Below are 17,656 nucleotides of genomic sequence, written 5' to 3' on the forward strand. Positions count from 1 at the left end.
TTCCTCTGAGTGAGCTCACCTGTCTGTCTCTCTCCTCCCTTCATTCTCTTCTCCTCGTGGAACCTCAGAGGAAACAGAACCGGCCATGAGCGTCAGAACCTCCTACAACCCTGTCAGCAGCCAGAAGAAGAGCTTCTCCAGCTTCTCCGCTTCACCCGGCGGCGGCGGCCGCAGCCGAATGTCCTCCATGAGCACCCGGCGGAGCACGGCTGGCGGCTTCGGAGGCGGCGGCGGCGGCGGCTTCAGCGGAGGCTCGACTTACAGCTACGGCAGCGGAGGCAGCATGGGTGGTGGAGGAGGTATGATGGGGAGCTTCGGTGGTTCCGTGGTCGCCCCCATCCAACCCATCACGGTGAACCACAGCCTGCTTGCCCCCATGCACGTCAAGATTGACCCCGCCATCCAGTCTGTTCGGACCCTGGAGAAGGACCAGATCAAGTGCCTCAACAACAGGTTCGCCACCTTCATTGACAAGGTCAGTGCACCGGTCTGCACACTTTCCGAGATGCCACCTTTGTGCAAAAACAAATATAAAAGCTGTTTTATGAAGCCTCTTGAACAGACATAGATGATAATTGAAGATCATGCATGAATAGTTTCAAAATACGCCCCCTGGGCTCATTAAATAATAACAGCATCTGATCTTAAACCTGATATCCTACAAAGCCAAGCACTAGAGCAGAAATAAACAATTACATACATTCCTATTTATAATATGCTATAAATAAATGTTAGAGTGGAATTCGCCTAAATAAATACAGCACAGTACATTACATCACCTTAATTGAACTCATCGTGTCAGCTGGTCACTATGTTCCCAGCTGAAAGCAGATAAGTGCTTCAGTAGTTGGCGGTGAGTGTAATAGGCCCCTTGGAAGCTAGCTTTGTGCAGAGTGAGAGAGTAGGTAACTCTAGCCCTGCCATATCCAGTGACCGCTGGCTCACTCTTTGCAAGGAGAAGGAAGGAGGAGATCGGGTTAGCATCTGTTGCCATGGCGGCAGGGACTCACAAGCTGATTCTTTGATGGTGCAGTCATGAAAGTGGGTCCCACCAGCAAAGAATGACAACATTGTATTCATTTTAACATAGTGCAGAGAATCAAAGAAAAACTTTGTAGCCTAAGGTGCTTGGAGAGAGCTCAGCAAACGTTGTTCGTCACCATCCAAGTTGGTTTTATTACTAGATGCTGAATTATTTGCATTCAACATAACGTCACTGTCAGGCAGAAACCTCGTATCTTCAGGTTTAAAATGTGTACGTTTTTTCGCGAAGTAAAGCCCTGCTTCATCATACAAGGCCGTCGCACAAAAGTAGTGAAAAAAGCAGATCTACAAGCACACAGTGTGCTTGTAGATCGGCTGTTTTCACTAGTTTAACTCATTTTTAAAATTATATACAAAACGAACATTTTGGACATACAAGTTTTCCACCCGACAACGACGATATGGTATCAAACCATAGTTTCGATTTCGAACTAATCTTACCTTGGATTCTAAATAATATCTACTTGCCACATCAGAGACAATACTCTTCAGAGACCATATCACATTATAACTCCTCACATGGTACTATTACTTCAAATTAGGATGATGGACACACAGCTATTTGAATTATTTGCTCCTAAATAAGAGATACTTCTTGGCTTAAGATGTTTCATGAATAGGGATGCAGAAAAATTGCTAGGGCCCTAAGGCCATGGCTACACGGAGCTGGATATTTCTGAATCTAGACATTTTTTGGTGCTGTTGGGGCTTGCAGCCACACGAAGCTGGATTTTTCGGCTGCGAAGCTGGATATTTTTTAAACCTGATAAATAAGTGGAGAGATTGAAAAATATCCGATTCACTGGATCTGTGTAGACATGGAACCCGGATATCTCTGAAGACTTTACTGTGTGTGTGCTTGTTAGACCTAGATATCTTTGTCGTGTGGACCTAGATATTTGTCTATGTGGATATCTGAAAAACCGGGATATATGAAATATCCAGCGCTGTGTGGACCTAGATATTTTTCTATGTGGATATCTGAAAAACCAGGATATCTGAAAAATCCAGCTCCGTGTAGCCATGGCCTAAGCCAGTGCAGTGAGGCAAGAACAGGGGTGATGTGATCATATCTGTGATCATATCTCCTAAGGTGCTATCTTGATGCAGCTGCTGCCAGTATGGGCATATAAAAGAGTCCTAGGTGTGGGACTGTGACATAGGTAGTTAAATAATCTGAGGAAAGCCCTGTATTTAAAACAAATAGGACAATACATTCCTAACCAAAAACAAACAAACATTGAAGATGGATTCATTCCATACATCACAACCGAAAAACAAAAGAGACCTATGTAGAACTATACATTATGCCGTTTTAAGTAAAAAATAAATAAACATATTAAAATCTAAAAAGAACTTTGCAAAACTAACACAAACTAAATAGAATTGCTTGTACCATCACATTTTAGTTTCTGCCCCTGAATTTGCACTGTGGTTGTAATTTAAATGGCGGAAATGGAAATGGAGTGAAAACCATGATCCAAGGTTATCCTCCCCCTGCTTTCTGTGTCACTAGATGAAAGAAGTGTGATTGTATAGGTCTTTTAATACCTCAGTGCGATGCAAGAGTGCAGACTATTATAGACCAACACCAAATCGGAACTCCTGTATCGCAGCTTTCCACTCCCTCCTGTCTAGCATCAGGGTCTTAAGCTCTACAGTGTTGCTGGCTCCACTGTCATACAGCAGTGTCTCAATGTACGACGTGGTGATGCCTCTTTCCCCCGCTGCCACTTTCCTGACACAGTACCCTTCCAGCCTCATCCTTCTCTCTTTCCCAAAAAGTGTACAGAAAGTGTTAGAATTATGTGTTTATGTGGCCACACCCACCTCATAATAAATAATAATAAAACTAAATTTGTATCGCACTTTTCTTAACAATGTTACAAAGTGCTTGAACAATCAAAACCAAACAGTAATCAAACAACATAAATGCGTATGCGTATAAATGAGTATGTAGGCATACTCATTAAGTATGCCTGGTTGTCAGGTGGGTGGTGACCCAGCTGAAGTTAGCCACACCCACAGTGTTGGGTGTATGGTAAAAGGGGAGGGGCTGAGTTTATGATGACATTAACTCAGTGTTTTTCGATTGGGCCTTTTGGCTTTTAGCTTCCCGGAAGGAATTAACCAAAAATACACAGGGAAGACAAATTTGCACATTATAACCACAGCTGGGGGTCTAGTAATGTTAACTCCATAGACACATACAAAACAGAAAAAGTACAAAACTATGGCACCACCTCTTTAAGCATTATCCAATATCCAAGTTTGTAACTGTCATGAAGGTGCACTAGGGCATGCACAGTAGCGTTTTAAATGCGGAAGTATTGCAATGCCAGTTTCAATGGCAGCTTCACTATTCTACCGGGGTTCTGGGGGTTTGGTAAAACCCAGCCTGATTTAGTACGAGAGTGACAATGCTAGCCTTGACTCCCATTTAATATAAGAATGGAATGCGGACGTTCTCGTTCAATCTCACAGCTCTTGTAAAACCTATATTTATGATGTCACTTCCTGCATACAGGTGCGCTTCCTGGAGCAGCAGAACAAGATGCTGGAGACCAAATGGAGCTTCCTGCAGGACCAAACCGCCACTCGCTCCAACATCGACAGCATGTTCGAGGCCTACATCACCAACCTGCGCAGGCAGGTGGACGGGCTGGGCAACGAGAAGGTCAAGCTGGAGGGAGAGCTGAAGAACATGCAGGGCCTGGTGGAGGACTTCAAGAACAAGTACGTTAAGATAAAGGAAATCAGAGTCATCCAGAACAGTGGTTTCAACCATTTCTCTATCGGGGCCCACTTGAAAAGGTTGGAAATGTGTTTTTCCTCCTGTGGCAGGGTCGGGGGAGCGTGAGGTTGATGACGTGTATTGTGGGTGTGCTGCTGGCATCAGTGTGAATTTCAGCACGGCCAGAGGGCAGCTGGGACAGAACCAGTGCTGTGTTCTACCTGTCACGCGGGTATACGGCGTATGCTGTGAAGACTTTTTTTTTAAAGAGTATGCCCTAGTGACCCTTTCAAAGTAGCGTATCTGATAGGCATTATGCACTGGCGTATATGCGCTGGCCACACAAATAGCCACAGATCATAGATTATAGTAGGCCTATGCCCTAAAAGAAAGTCTAGAACACACCACTGGACAGAACGCTTCCGTGAGACGGCAGCAGCCAAACATTTCCTCGGAGTGGCACACGGTTCGAGAGAGACAGAGAGAGTGTGTGGGTGAAACTGACAGAGTATTCTGGTATTCTTTTCTTCAGATATGAGGATGAAATCAACAAGCGCGCTGCTACAGAAAACGAATTTGTACTACTAAAGAAGGTGAGCAAAGTTCATCCCAAACAGAGAATACCAAAGCTATACAATCAACCACCAGTTAAATGATCTGTGCTCTTGTTCCAGGATGTGGACTGTGTTTATATGAACAAGATTGAGCTGGAGACCAAGGTCGACGGTCTTCAGGATGAGATCAACTTCCTCAGGAGTGCATATGAGGCGGTGAGGCTTCACTCTGTGCTCTTTCTGAACATGGTTATTGATTCAACAGACTTAATAATAAACGGTAAAAAAGGAAATGAAAAGTCATATATAATGGCACTGGAGAACACAAAAACATCAGAGTTAGTTACAGAACCAGCTCGTCTCCTATGGTCTCGACCATAATGGAAATAAGATCTCTAGCTTTTTTGTGTTCTATCCGATCAGATATACTACAAATATATCGTCATTGTCAGGCAGGAACCTTGTACGTCCAAGTTTCAAATTTGTGCGTTTTTTCACAAAGCAAAGTCCTGCTTCATCATACAAGGCCGTCGCACAAAAGTAGTGAAAACAGCAGATCTACAAGCTGTTTTCACTACTTTAAATCATTTTTAAAATGATAAATACAAAACAAACGGTTTTGGACATACAAGGTTTCCACCCGACAAGGACGAGATGTTCCTTATGCATTTTTGGCAATAAAACTTTTTTTTTTTTTAGGAACTGATTGAGCTACAAGCACAGATCCACGACACCTCAGTCGTTGTGACGATGGACAACAGCCGCAGCTTGGACATGGATGCTATTGTGGCTGAAGTGCGCGCTCAGTACGAGACCATCGCCAACAGCAGCCGTGCTGAGGCCGAGACATGGTATCAGCAAAAGGTATGCAGGGCTACAGTATTGCCTCTTCATCAGATACCCAGCCTTTTATTTGACTATCTGTAAAATGAGTGACAAAAGGAGTGATATGAGCTTGTGTTGATTTTCCAGCTGCTGTATAACCCCGTTACAGCTGACCGATCAAAACAAGCTTACGTTATTGCTTCCCTAGGCAGCTCATAGACATAAATAGGTCGACGCCTCATTGGCCACTGGGCTGTACGTCAATGCTGCACCCATACCCATTTAGGCACAAGTCCGATTTGAAAAAAGCCTTAAAAACCTAGGGCTGTTTGAAAATTACCCCGCTTTTCTGGAAAACGTATTACTCAGCCTCTGTAGCAGCTAGAAACAAAATTCCCAAACGATTTGATAGCTTACAGCCTTACACCTTTGGCTTTAACATTTTCAATGTTCAAACTTCATATATTCTTTTAAAAAAAGTACAAAACCTGTACTGTACATGTACTGTAATACACAAAAATGTGTTCCTGTCCATATTAAGCAGGGCTGCTTGCCAGGGTTATTAACTAAATAAGATAAGGTGTTTTTTATTTGTATTTAACCAATATTCTGTATTATAACTTAGTTACATACAACAACAAGGTCTACCTTGAGCTATGGTATTGAAACAGCTGACAGAATCCTCCCTACGGGCTGGGGAGCTAATGATAATGGTTGACATGACACAGCATCATCTAAGTGTGCTGCCTGTGGTTGCCTACCCAGGCTTGTGTTGTGATCTGTTATAACACCACCATGACACTGATTTTAAACATTTGGGGTGGTGGTTCTTCCTTACTGAGAATGAAAACAGAAACAGACATTTGGGCAGAAATGCTACAGATATATAGATATTTTAACATGTTAAGACAGAAAGGTTTGATGTTTTTGCTGGAATCCTAGTTCGTATGTAGCACAAAATTAGTTTTCTTTGCGCTCTACATATTTACACATAGACTAGGGTTCATAGTGTTACTCTAATCTTGCACTTATGGGTTGCTCTGGATAAAAGTGTCTGTTAAATGCCTAAATTATAATAATGCAATTGCTATATTTATCTGCAACAGGTAGAGATTTAATGATGATGAAAGTAAAGCAGAGAGGATGAGAGTCAGGGAGGCTCAGTAAAAATGTGTTTTCTTCTTCCAGTTCCAGCTGATGAAGAGCTCAGCCAACCAGCACGGAGAGGACCTTCGCAACACCAAGTCTGAGATCGGTGAAATCAACCGCATGATCTCTCGTCTCCAGAATGAGATCGAGAGTGTCAAGGGACAGGTAGCTCCACACATTTTCACAAACTACCATCAAAACTACCACGGCAATGTATGGAAGATTGATTTAAAGACCATACATTGCAGCATGATGAGCTAGGTAGGACTTTAGCAAGGACTAGTCCATCTTATCATGCATGACGACACTTTCTTGTCAACGTTCCAGCGCGCCAATCTAGAGGGCCAGAACGCAGAGTCTGAGGAGCGTGGAGAGATGACCGTGGCGGACGCTAAGGGCCGCATCAAGGACCTGGACGAGGCTCTGCAGAGAGCCAAGCAGGACATGGCCCGCCAGGTGCGCGAGTACCAGGAGCTGATGAACGTCAAGCTGGCCCTGGACATTGAGATCGCCACCTACAAGAAACTGCTGGAGGGAGAGGAGGACAGGTAAAGATCTTCGACAGATTTGTAGAGAGGGAACAAACTCAGGCAGTCAATGCCAAAAGTAAAAGAGCTTAAATGGATACATACATCATCGTCCATGTTCACATCTCTCGACAGAATTTCTTCTGGTGGTGGAAATGCAACCATCCACATCCAGAGTGGCGGGGGTGGTAAGTACGCAACTCTACACTTTATCTGCCTGTGGATGGTAGGCCTAGAGCACCCTGGGGTGCAAACTCCACCCTCTCCAACATCCCTTGTTCTATAGCTCTCCATTCCTGAGACTTAATGAGACGTACAAATCTAAAGTTCATAGTCGCTTTGGGGAAGCCTTGCAGCTGATACTGAACCAATTCACACGGAAAATCTGCACATCTGTTCTCTTCTCTAACTGACCTGGATTATGATCTTTTCAACCCAAAGGTGTTATTACAAAACCCTGTCACAGGACAGGGTAACAGTAGGTTGTTTAGTTCTGACCAATGCTGAGGATATACAGCAGTTACTGCCGTCTCATCTCATCAAAACAATTGTATCCCCCCAGGTGGTGGAGTGGGTGGTGGTAGTGGAATGTCCATGGCGGGCGGTTACGGCTACGGTGTCGGCGGCGGGATGAACATGTCAGGCAGCTCTGGCTACAGCACCGGTGGCGGTGGCAGCTCCATCAGATCGACCCGCAGCAGCCCTACGTCAAGACGCCTGTATTAAGAAGCACAGCGCCACTCTTTACTCTCCCTCCTCCTTCCTCCATCTCTTCCTGCTAGATACCTCCTCCTGGCAACCACCCAAACAAACATACAGTACACATCCCACACCACCTGTCCACTACAGAATCATCTGACGTACACTAAGCGTTTAACTCTTGTTTACTTTTAGAGCAAAGAGTTTCACCAAAAAGCAGCAGAGATGAGTGTCTTAATTCCTATCAATCAGTCCGCCTGACATCTTAATACTAGTTGTTGTTGGATGAGCTGTTGTGTAGATAATAATACTAGTCTATAAGTCCTGGGAGTGGTCCCTAGAGGCAGTGCTGATCCTTGCACTCAACAGTCCAAAGTGGTTCATAGTTCATACTGACAACATTGCTGTGTTTAGGGGGTGATCACACATCAGGCGCAGCATGCTTCAAAAACACTTTGGATAAACAGTGCATCTGGCAAAACAGCATGGTGCGCCTGTCGAGCAGATATACGTATACCTGGATGACAATTGTTGGCAATTGTTTTTATGCAGATATTGAGTCTTTATAGATCATCAACTTTCATCAGCATCTGCCATTGTTCTTACCACATCTACAATATTTTTAGCGATGTGTCTCAGTGTGATCTCTATCTTAGATCCCTGTGCTCTCAATACAATTTAAAATTGTTGTCAGGGGCTGATTATTTTTTCTGTACGCCAATTTTGTGTTCTCTTGTGTACAAGGGGAAATTTTGGCCTAAGCGTAGTGCTAGAGGAAAGGCCATGTGCTCACCATCCTCCATTAAGGTGCACAGCGGCCATACATTAGTTGCGACCCCTAATCTCTGTTCCCATTCCTAGAGATCATGGGTTCTCCTAACCTGACTGCGCCAGATGGTGGCAGCAGTGCGTATGCCTGCATAACGCTCTGCCTTTACCATCTGAGATCTCTCGGGGAGAGTTGATAACACTCGTAAAGTCCCGGTCCGGACGAATCAGCGGGCGGGCTCTGAGCGGCTCTGAGCCAATAAGAGTCTGATTGCAGACCACGTGGAAACCCAGGAGGCGGATTCTGGGTGAAACGTCATGCAGACAGGCCAATATGATGAGTGGTTGGAGTTGGCACTCCCAGACTGTGATGGAGACGGCCCCATCCAATCACCTGCTAAAGAATTTGAAAAAATGGCCCGCCCCTTACATCGGGTCTGCCCGAGCAATCCCAGATGTAAGGCAGAGTGTTATGCAGGCATACGCACTGCTGCCACCTTCTGGCGCAGTCAGGTTAGGGTTCTCCACCAAGTTTTCAAATAATGTTTGTTACAACACTGAATGATATATAATTGGTTCCACTGAAATATGTAAAGTGATCTGTCTCAAAAAAGCTAAAGCAATGCTGGCATATAATGGGGAGACTGTGGTTGGGGACTGCAGCAGTAATTGCAGCAGAGACATGCCTCAAAGTGACACCAACCAAGATCCCCCTAACCCCCCGCCTTAAGTCTATTTCCCTCCTTTTGCACAAAGTAGTGCATTGCAAGATAGAGGGCGCCAGATCCCTTTGAGTCACACCCTACCACTACTTCCTGTTCATCCACAGAGCATTGATTCTAGTTGTTTTCTCCATTAGATTAAAGTGCTTTCTTTTTACTTTTTTCAACTTTTATTACTTGTCAAAATACATTCTATTTGTCTGCCTCATCTTTTTACCATCCCAAGTAATAAAAGTGAAAAGAAATCTAATGGAGAAAATGACTAGAATCAAGGCTCTGTGGATGAACAGGAAGTAGTGGTAGGGTGTGACTCAAAGGGATCTGGCGCCCTCTATCTTGCATTGCACTACTTTGTGCAAAAGGAGAATTGGAGCTGAGGAATGCACTCACATATTGTACAGTTTGTTTTCCCTTCAGTCAACAAACATTCACTGTTTGTGCCTTAGTAAATCAGAAGTTTTTCCATACAGATTCCAAGCAAATAGCTTGAAATTGTAAATCTAGCACTCCATATCTAGTCTCCTGATATACTGGATTTTGCAATAGTTTTTTCATTTAGAGTTTATCACTTTGATTGTAGTAAGAAGATATCCCTGACCCTACCCGCAATTCAGAATTCTGATTCTGATCAACTCTTCCAAGATACTTCCCACCACATCAAACTAAGTGTAATTTTGTTTCCCTTCTTCTAATAATTTATAATAACTTCCTATCTTGCTAGCAGAGCGTGTGCATCTATCATCTTTGTCATGATACACTACTAGACAGTAACATTGGACTGTAGCTGGCTCTGCTTGTGCCTTGTGGCAGTGAGTAACTGTCTATACTGTCTATCAGGTGTATGTTGATAAATCTCCAGCTCTGAAGTCAAGAGCTAGTATCTGCACTGTGCCGAGAGCTGCAATGCAGTCTAGAGATGGACATAATGTTACATTGGCAGTCCAGTCAACTGAGGCGAGAAGCAGTGAAAGGCTTGCTGTTATTTGAAATAATGTATCACCAATACAGTATGCGCACCAGGACACAGCGATGACAGCCAAAGCAACAAACCACAAAAGAAATAGCAGCTCATTTAGCCCACAGAATTGTTGATCAGTATTTATGTTTTCTGTTTGTAAGAATTACCTTGTGGTGTTGTGCTGGAATGCTTTTGTTGCATTTTTTTTCTTTAATAAAGGTAATGACTTCAGTTCCCAGAGTATGTTGTTAAGCAGTGCCCTCCAGACCAAACAAATAGGACTACGTACTCTTCAATGAACTGCAGCCTGATGTAGTTTTTGAGTGATCTCATGTTTGCCAGAGGCATACACTGAGTAGAGATGCTTTCTATTGCATGCCTGTGCATCATTCTATGCTAGCAGTCAAGTTCATTCAAATTCCGGTGTATTCCTTTCTCTTTGTTTAAGATATCAATAAAGTTCATGATGTCATTTTGACCTGCTTTGACCATGAGGTGTCAGTTAAAGTCAATTCAAGTTTCACATCTTAGAAAGAGAAGCGTCAACATCGGCCATGTAATAAAAGACACTATAAGAATGCATGTATTGTACCGTATCTCTCAAACTGCCCTATTATATATTGTTGAATGTAGAATATAAAATATATATATTAAAAAATGCAAATGTAAAATTACATAAACAAAAAACTAAAAAATACGCAAAAGCAATTATGGTATTAAAGGTATAGGGTGTGGGTATGGGTAAGTGATTTTATTTTGTTAAAAACATGTTAAATAATTATATTCTGATAGTATTTATTGCTACATAGTGTGTTTGTTCAGTTACAGTAAACAGAAAATGTACTTTCTGGTCGGGATACCAATTTTATCCAATCAGGATAGAGACCTCAGACAGGATACAGATGAAACAAGTTAAATTGGAAGTCATGACACAAAGAAACACACAGACAACATAGAACCACTATACAAAATGAAGCTGATACATGGGTGCTCTCTCCTGATTGGCTAACATTTCACAACCCAAATGAAATTGTATTTTCTGTTTATTAAAGAGCTGGAGATTTGGGTAGACTCTTGCTGCTGCTGAACACAGTAACACACACCATCAGAATATAGTCCTTTAACCAAAGAATATCACTTACCATACCTTTAAATAATGTTATTTAATTACATTTTAATATTTAGTGAACGATACCATCACAATATCTAATGTCATTTTAGTGCAACTGCTGCCACCTCAAATGGCCACACAATGGCAGTATAGACCTCTCATTTAGTTAGTATTGACTATTGAGATCTACTGAGTAAGAAATATAGTCCAACCTCAGTTTTGGCCTTTGAAGGGAGTGACTTACTGACTGTATGTAAACTATTGCTTTTCTCTCTATTCTTCAGAATTCTCATGAATAAACCAATGATTTGAACTTCGTATCTATCCCCTCATATCTGACTTTGCGACATTTACTCTTAAAAATAACTAACTCTGAGCTTTTAATTAAAACATTTTCCTAGTTATCAGTGAGCATGAGTACTGTACAAACAGGTGTGGCATTTGAGAGGGACATTGTGTAAGCCCATTCTCCAAAGAAAGTCAACCGGTGTCAGTTGTCATGTGGAAATATCAACTCTTTATTCTTGAGTCGTTTTGATATTAAGCTCTCTTTAGGTGTTGTGTAAAATATTCTCATTAATTATATTAAAATTTAAATAGTTGAAAACTAAAATGTATTAAATCTAAATCTAAAATGGAATTGAATCATGACCTCAGATCGAAACCTTTTTGTATTGTTTTACTATTTTGAGAAACATTTTTCAAATAGCTGATCTACAAGCTCACAACATGTCGATATATAGATCGTCTATCTGAAGTATTTATTTTTAATTTTTTTCAAAATAGTAAAGAAAAAGGAAAAAGAAGTTTAGGGATGGATGAAAATGGGGCCCTTAGTCCAAGAGGCATTATAGCCAAAATAGGCCAGTCTTTTTACAAGATTAGTGACATCAGTTGCAGAAGGGATTCTTAAACAGAACTACAATCATAACTTTGTGATCAAAACATCTGCAAGATAAATGTACAGTAAAAGGAAAACATAAGTGTGAGTATTGAAATGTGGCATTTAAATTATGTTCTCAAAGGTTGCTTGTCATGTATAGAGATTTGTTTATTTTCTCAAATGGGTTCCCAGGTTAGTTGGCATGACTGAGCCAACATTTTTTGCCATTTGGTCTTGTGCCAGTTTGCCTTGGAGCTATTTAAGGACACTTTGATGCAGTGTAACCAAACATGTGAGAGGTTTACCCTGATTTGTAAAAAGGTAGCAATATCACAGCGGAGAAATACTCTTCAAGTACAAGTCCCCCGTTAAATGTATTTGAATTGAAGTACAAAAGTATTGTCATCAAAACATTAAATACTTTTACGCAGAACAGCCTGTTCAAAATGATAAGTTACATATGCATTAATGACCAAATAATACCATGACTTTCCATAACATATTCCCATACACAGCCACAATAACACATTACTACCTAGTGCCTCAGGGCATGCTGGGTAATGTAACTCCAATCACCCAGGACGCTTCAATACCAACCAACTAAATTATTTACACATACAAAATTTGAATGCACCAAATAATTTACACTATACCAAATATATAGCCTACACACACTCACAATAGACTAACTATTTTAACACACCATTCACAAGCTATAAACAATACATGGTATACATTTGCTTATCAAAGCACAAAGTCGCTTTACAGAAGGGGAAAAAAAAGGAGAAAAAAGGTTTGCAATCACAAGAATTGCATGTTTATCCTGATGATGGTCTAAGGACAGTTATAGACAGTGTGCCAGATTTGTATCAGCATTTGGACCCTCCTTTTGTATGGAATGAATGAGAGAAGACTTTTACAGTCGCCCGGTGGGGTTTTAGCTTTGTAAATGATAAAAGCATTGAACAAACAGATCTCAAACAGATACTGCAGGAGGACGCGTAGCGCTATTCCAAGGTCCCGTTGCTTCGAGGTCCCAGTATAGTCGAGGCTAACCTGCCGACGCAGGTGAATGCTAACCTGGTGAATGCTAACCCTAAACCCTAACCGGACTACTTGGTCTGGGACCTTGAAACATTTTGAATTTGCCACTGTAGGATACAAATGTGCCCAATGTTTAACTTCCCGGGTAGTAGCCCTACACAATGTTTTGGTCAAATGTAGGAACTCCATCCATTGACTTATTGTATGCTACAATGCACGCTGTCTTCTTCTGTTGTGAAAATGTATCTGCAGAAAGAAAAACCTGTACCTCTATTTAAACTGCCAACACAGAAATGTGGCATCAGACATTGGCTGTGCGCCCTCCTGTCCTGTGTCTAAACATCACAGTAAAATGTCGGTAGGTAAATATGATGTACACAAAAAGAACAAATCAAGTTAAAAATGTGGCATTTCGCATGCTCTGGGGTTGGGGAATTGAGTTGGTGGTTAAGGACAGTTCTCAGCGTGCGAGATCTCTCTCTGTGCATTTGGACCCTTTTGTCCTACAATCCTGTTGCCAACTTTTGTTGGTAAGCATCAGACTGCAACAGCATGTTTCAAATCCATTGGATGTTATGGTCTAATGGTTACTATTCCTGGTTTCACCCAGGCACCCGCCAGGTCAGTTTCCCCATGTTGATGAGCTGATCCAAAGCTCATGAATAAAGGCCTCTCCATACTTCGACCGAAACCGCCGTTTTCGGTCAAAAGGTCCTTTTCTACCATAAAATTATATCCCTAGGGACTTCTGAAAAGCATTGGACCAAACTAGATTTCGGAAATTTGCACGTCGGAAAACACAACTCACCAAACATTTCGGTCGATGTATGGAGAGGCCTTAAGACTAAAGAAGAAGAAAAGTTTTTATAGTCACCAACAGTGATCTTTTTAATATTGTTCTATTTAGCACATTAAAAATAAATTCCATAAAATGTGACTGTTCTACAGTCAGTCTCTTTAGACCTCAAATACTGTACATTATTTGTATTGCATTCTCTTGTGACAAGATACCGGTATCAAATACTGTACATTTGTGCTGAAATTAAATATACAGTTGCACAACTGCCACAGCAAATTAGGTTTATTGGCACAATTAAATTGTTTGCACTAAACAAAAGCTAACAAGAACCAATTTAAATAGCTCTACACAACTCATACAAGTTGTTTCTCCAAATAAAAAACAAAATACAACTTTCAATGACTAGACTAAAAAGTATCCATCACGACAAGTGTCCTTCAAGCACAATGAACAGTGATGAACAGGGTCAAGATATGACAAGTATGCCTATGTAGGCACCAGTGACGGCTCCAGAAAATTATGACTGGGGAGGCTATGGGGGAGCCGACTTTTTTAGAGCAGGGGCGAATGAATTTTGGCAACAAATAATAATGAATAACACTAATACAACAAACGAGATTCAATGATCCTAATTTAAGGGGCCACATAAAGAAAATACACGTTACAAATTGCTTATTGTTAATAATAGGGTTGTCAGTCGATTAAAAAATGTGATCCCATCAATCGCATGATTGTCCATAGTTAATCGCACGATTAATCGCAATTAATCGCATATTTTGTATTTGTTCTAAATCTACCTTAAACAGATATTAATACTCATATCAACATGGGAGTAGACAAATAGCATACTTGCTTTATGCAAATACAGCATATTTATTATTATTTGGAATAATAACAAATACTGTCCATGTAGCAACTAATAATGTAATAACGGCTCATAATGTAATAACGGCTCATAATGTAATAAGAAAAATGTAATAAAAACTCATAATGTAATAATCAGCTCATAATGTAATAAAAAGACGAGCGCATAACGTAATAATGGATTTTTCAATAATGTAATAATGTAATAATGTGTTACATTAAGAACCTCCACATAGGAGGCTCATAATGTAATAAAACTTCATAATGTAATAATGTATTTTTTATTACATTATGAGCTGATTATTACATTATGAGCTTTTATTACATTTTAATTACTAGAAGCTGGGCCGCCCTTTGGGCGGCCCAGCGTCTAGTCGGCGACCTGGCCAACTCGGAACAATGTAAATAGGGAATGAATGCCCCGCCCTTTAGGACCCGTTTTGACAATCTGTCTGCCTGTGTCCATTTATGCCCATATATGGAGATATCTGTATCTGTCTGTCTGTCTGTCGGCGTCCATTTTATGTCCATATATGGAGATCACTGCAGTTATAGTTCTGGGTCCATTTTATGCCCAGATATGGAGATATCTGTCTATCTGCGTCCATTGTATGCCCATATATGGAGTATCTGTTTGTGCCTCCAACTGTGTTGCAGACACAGTGCCGGTTCCCCCTTTAATGCAAACCTCATTATACCTGTTGTCATAGGACCCGTTTTGAACATCTGTTTGCCTGTGTCCATTTATGCCCATATATGGAGATATCTGTATCTGTCTGTCTGCGTCCATTTTATGCCCATATATGGAGATCTTTGACCATCTGTTTGCCTCTGTCCATATATGGAGATATCTGTATCTGTCTGTCTGCAATCCATTTTATGCCCATATATGGGGGCATTCATTTTATGCCCATATATGGAGAACGCGCGTGCCCGTGGAACGAACGGTTCTCGAGATACGCGGATTACATACATACATACACACTCACAGAGATTTTTTGTTGACTCATGTGGCGTACGTGATGTCAGAGCCTTTTATGAAGTGATGTCACAATGAGTCAGAGCTTTCGCCGATTTCCTCCGGAACAGCCTGATGTCAACAATCAACCCCGCATTCCGAACGTTTCTCGCCGGTTCGGGAAAACCGTGCGTCGGGTCGGGTCGAGACCCGGCACTGCACTCCGTGCCGCAGCGGGGAACGCGCGTGCCGAATCTGAAGCCGGTGGGACGAACGGTTCTCGAGATACGCGGATTACAGACACACACACAGACAGACAGAGACTTCTCGCATTTATAGATAGATTACATTATGCGCTTGTTTTTATTACATTATGAGCTGATTATTACATTATGAGTTTTTATTACATGTTTTTATTACATTATGAGCCCTCATTACATTATGTGTTGCTACACACCTTGCCAACTTTGTTGATGAAGAATGGAGCAACTATCTGCCAAACATGCAGCAAATTAATACATATGGCGATCATTTAGCTGTACAAAGAGCATCCACAATGTTCAACATACAGTTCGTGATTGTATCGGCACTGGGTGTTAATGCAACATCGATAATATCCCAATGTGGTCAGTATGACAGTCTGCCATTGCTAGTTCCGGGCCACTTTGCCGAAGGTCATGGGGATCATTATGTAAGCCTTGATGGACCAGTCACACACTTGATTCAAAGAGTCCACGAAGCAGAGGATGGCGCACCATCGATCTGTCCCTCACTTTGGCCCTAAGTCTAGCCTTCACTCTGGCCCTGACTCGGTACCTTACTCTGGCCCTGACTCGGTCCCTCACTCTGAGTCTGGCCCTCACTCTCGCCGTAAGGCCCTCACTCTGGCCCTGACCCGGTACCTCACTCTGGCCCTAAGTCTGGACAGATCGAAGTGGTGCGCTCTTTGAATCAAGTGTGTGACTGGTCCATCAAGGCTTACATAATGGTCCCCATGACTTTCGGCAGGGGTTGACACTAAGGTCTAACAGGCACTTGCCTGTCGGGCAAGTACAGGTCATGTTCTACTTGCCCAAAGGTCATGTACACTTGCGCAACACTCGTCCATTATAAAATAATAGGTAAGACTTTAATTACCACTCAATTTAACTTGATAACAATTTTTAATCATACCTCAATACCTCCAAATCCAAATACCTAGGTAGTTATGATTGCTATGGTTTCACACTTTGTCATTTTATATATATTTTTTATGGCCACGTTCAGGTGTTTAGAAAGATATCTTGTGTTGTGTTTATAGACGGTCGTGTCCCCTCTCAAATGAGCACTTGCCCGGTCGGGCAACCTGAAAGCAAACTTCACCTGCCCCAAAGTTTTATTTACCGGGGGCAGGTGGGCAATCCTTAGTGTCAATGCCTGTTCGTCAAAGTGGCCCAGAACTAGCAATGGCAGACTGTCGTCATACTGACCACATGGGGATATTATCGAAGTTGCATCAACACCCAATGTCGATACAATCACAAACTGTATGTTGAACATTGTGGATGCTCTTTGTACAGTTAAATGATCCCCATATATATTCATTTGCTGCATGTTTAGCAGATAGTTGCTCCATTCTTCATCAACAAAGTTGGCAGGGTGTGTAGCAACTCATAATGTAATAGGGGCTTATAATGTAATAAAAACATGTAATAAAAACTGTAATGTAATAATCAGCTCATAATGTAATAAAAGAACAAGCGCATAATGTAATAATTAAAATGTAATAAAAGCTCATAATGTAATAATCAGCTCATAATGTAATAAAAATATGTTATTACATTATGACGTTTTATTACATTATGAGCCTCCTATGTGGAAGTTCTTAATGTAACACATTATTACATTATTACATTATTGAAAAATCCATTATTATGTTATGCGCTCGTTTTTTTATTACATTATGAGCTGATTATTACATTATGAGTTTTTATTACATTTTTCTTATTACATTATGAGCCCTTATTACATTATGAGC

At 41.4% G+C, this 17,656-nt stretch overlaps 1 protein-coding gene across 1 annotated transcript; it reads left to right on the forward strand.

Annotated features, from left to right (window-relative positions):
- Window positions 1-85: 85 nt before the first annotated feature.
- LOC308290958 (keratin, type II cytoskeletal 8-like) lies at window positions 86-7,559 on the forward strand (the record flags this gene model as incomplete). The annotated part of the gene is made up of 9 exons (XM_080732873.1): window positions 86-475; window positions 3,572-3,780; window positions 4,311-4,371; window positions 4,453-4,548; window positions 5,032-5,196; window positions 6,346-6,471; window positions 6,634-6,854; window positions 6,969-7,021; window positions 7,396-7,559. The coding sequence occupies 9 exons, from the start codon at window positions 86-88 to the stop codon at window positions 7,557-7,559; spliced, it is 1,485 nt and encodes a 494-aa protein (XP_080588999.1).
- Between the last annotated feature and the right edge of the window lie 10,097 nt (window positions 7,560-17,656).

The sequence above is a fragment of the Nannobrachium achirus genome, assembly GCF_963921795.1.
Source record: "Nannobrachium achirus genome assembly, chromosome: 9".
In the NCBI taxonomy this organism is placed as follows: Eukaryota; Metazoa; Chordata; class Actinopteri; order Myctophiformes; family Myctophidae; genus Nannobrachium; species Nannobrachium achirus.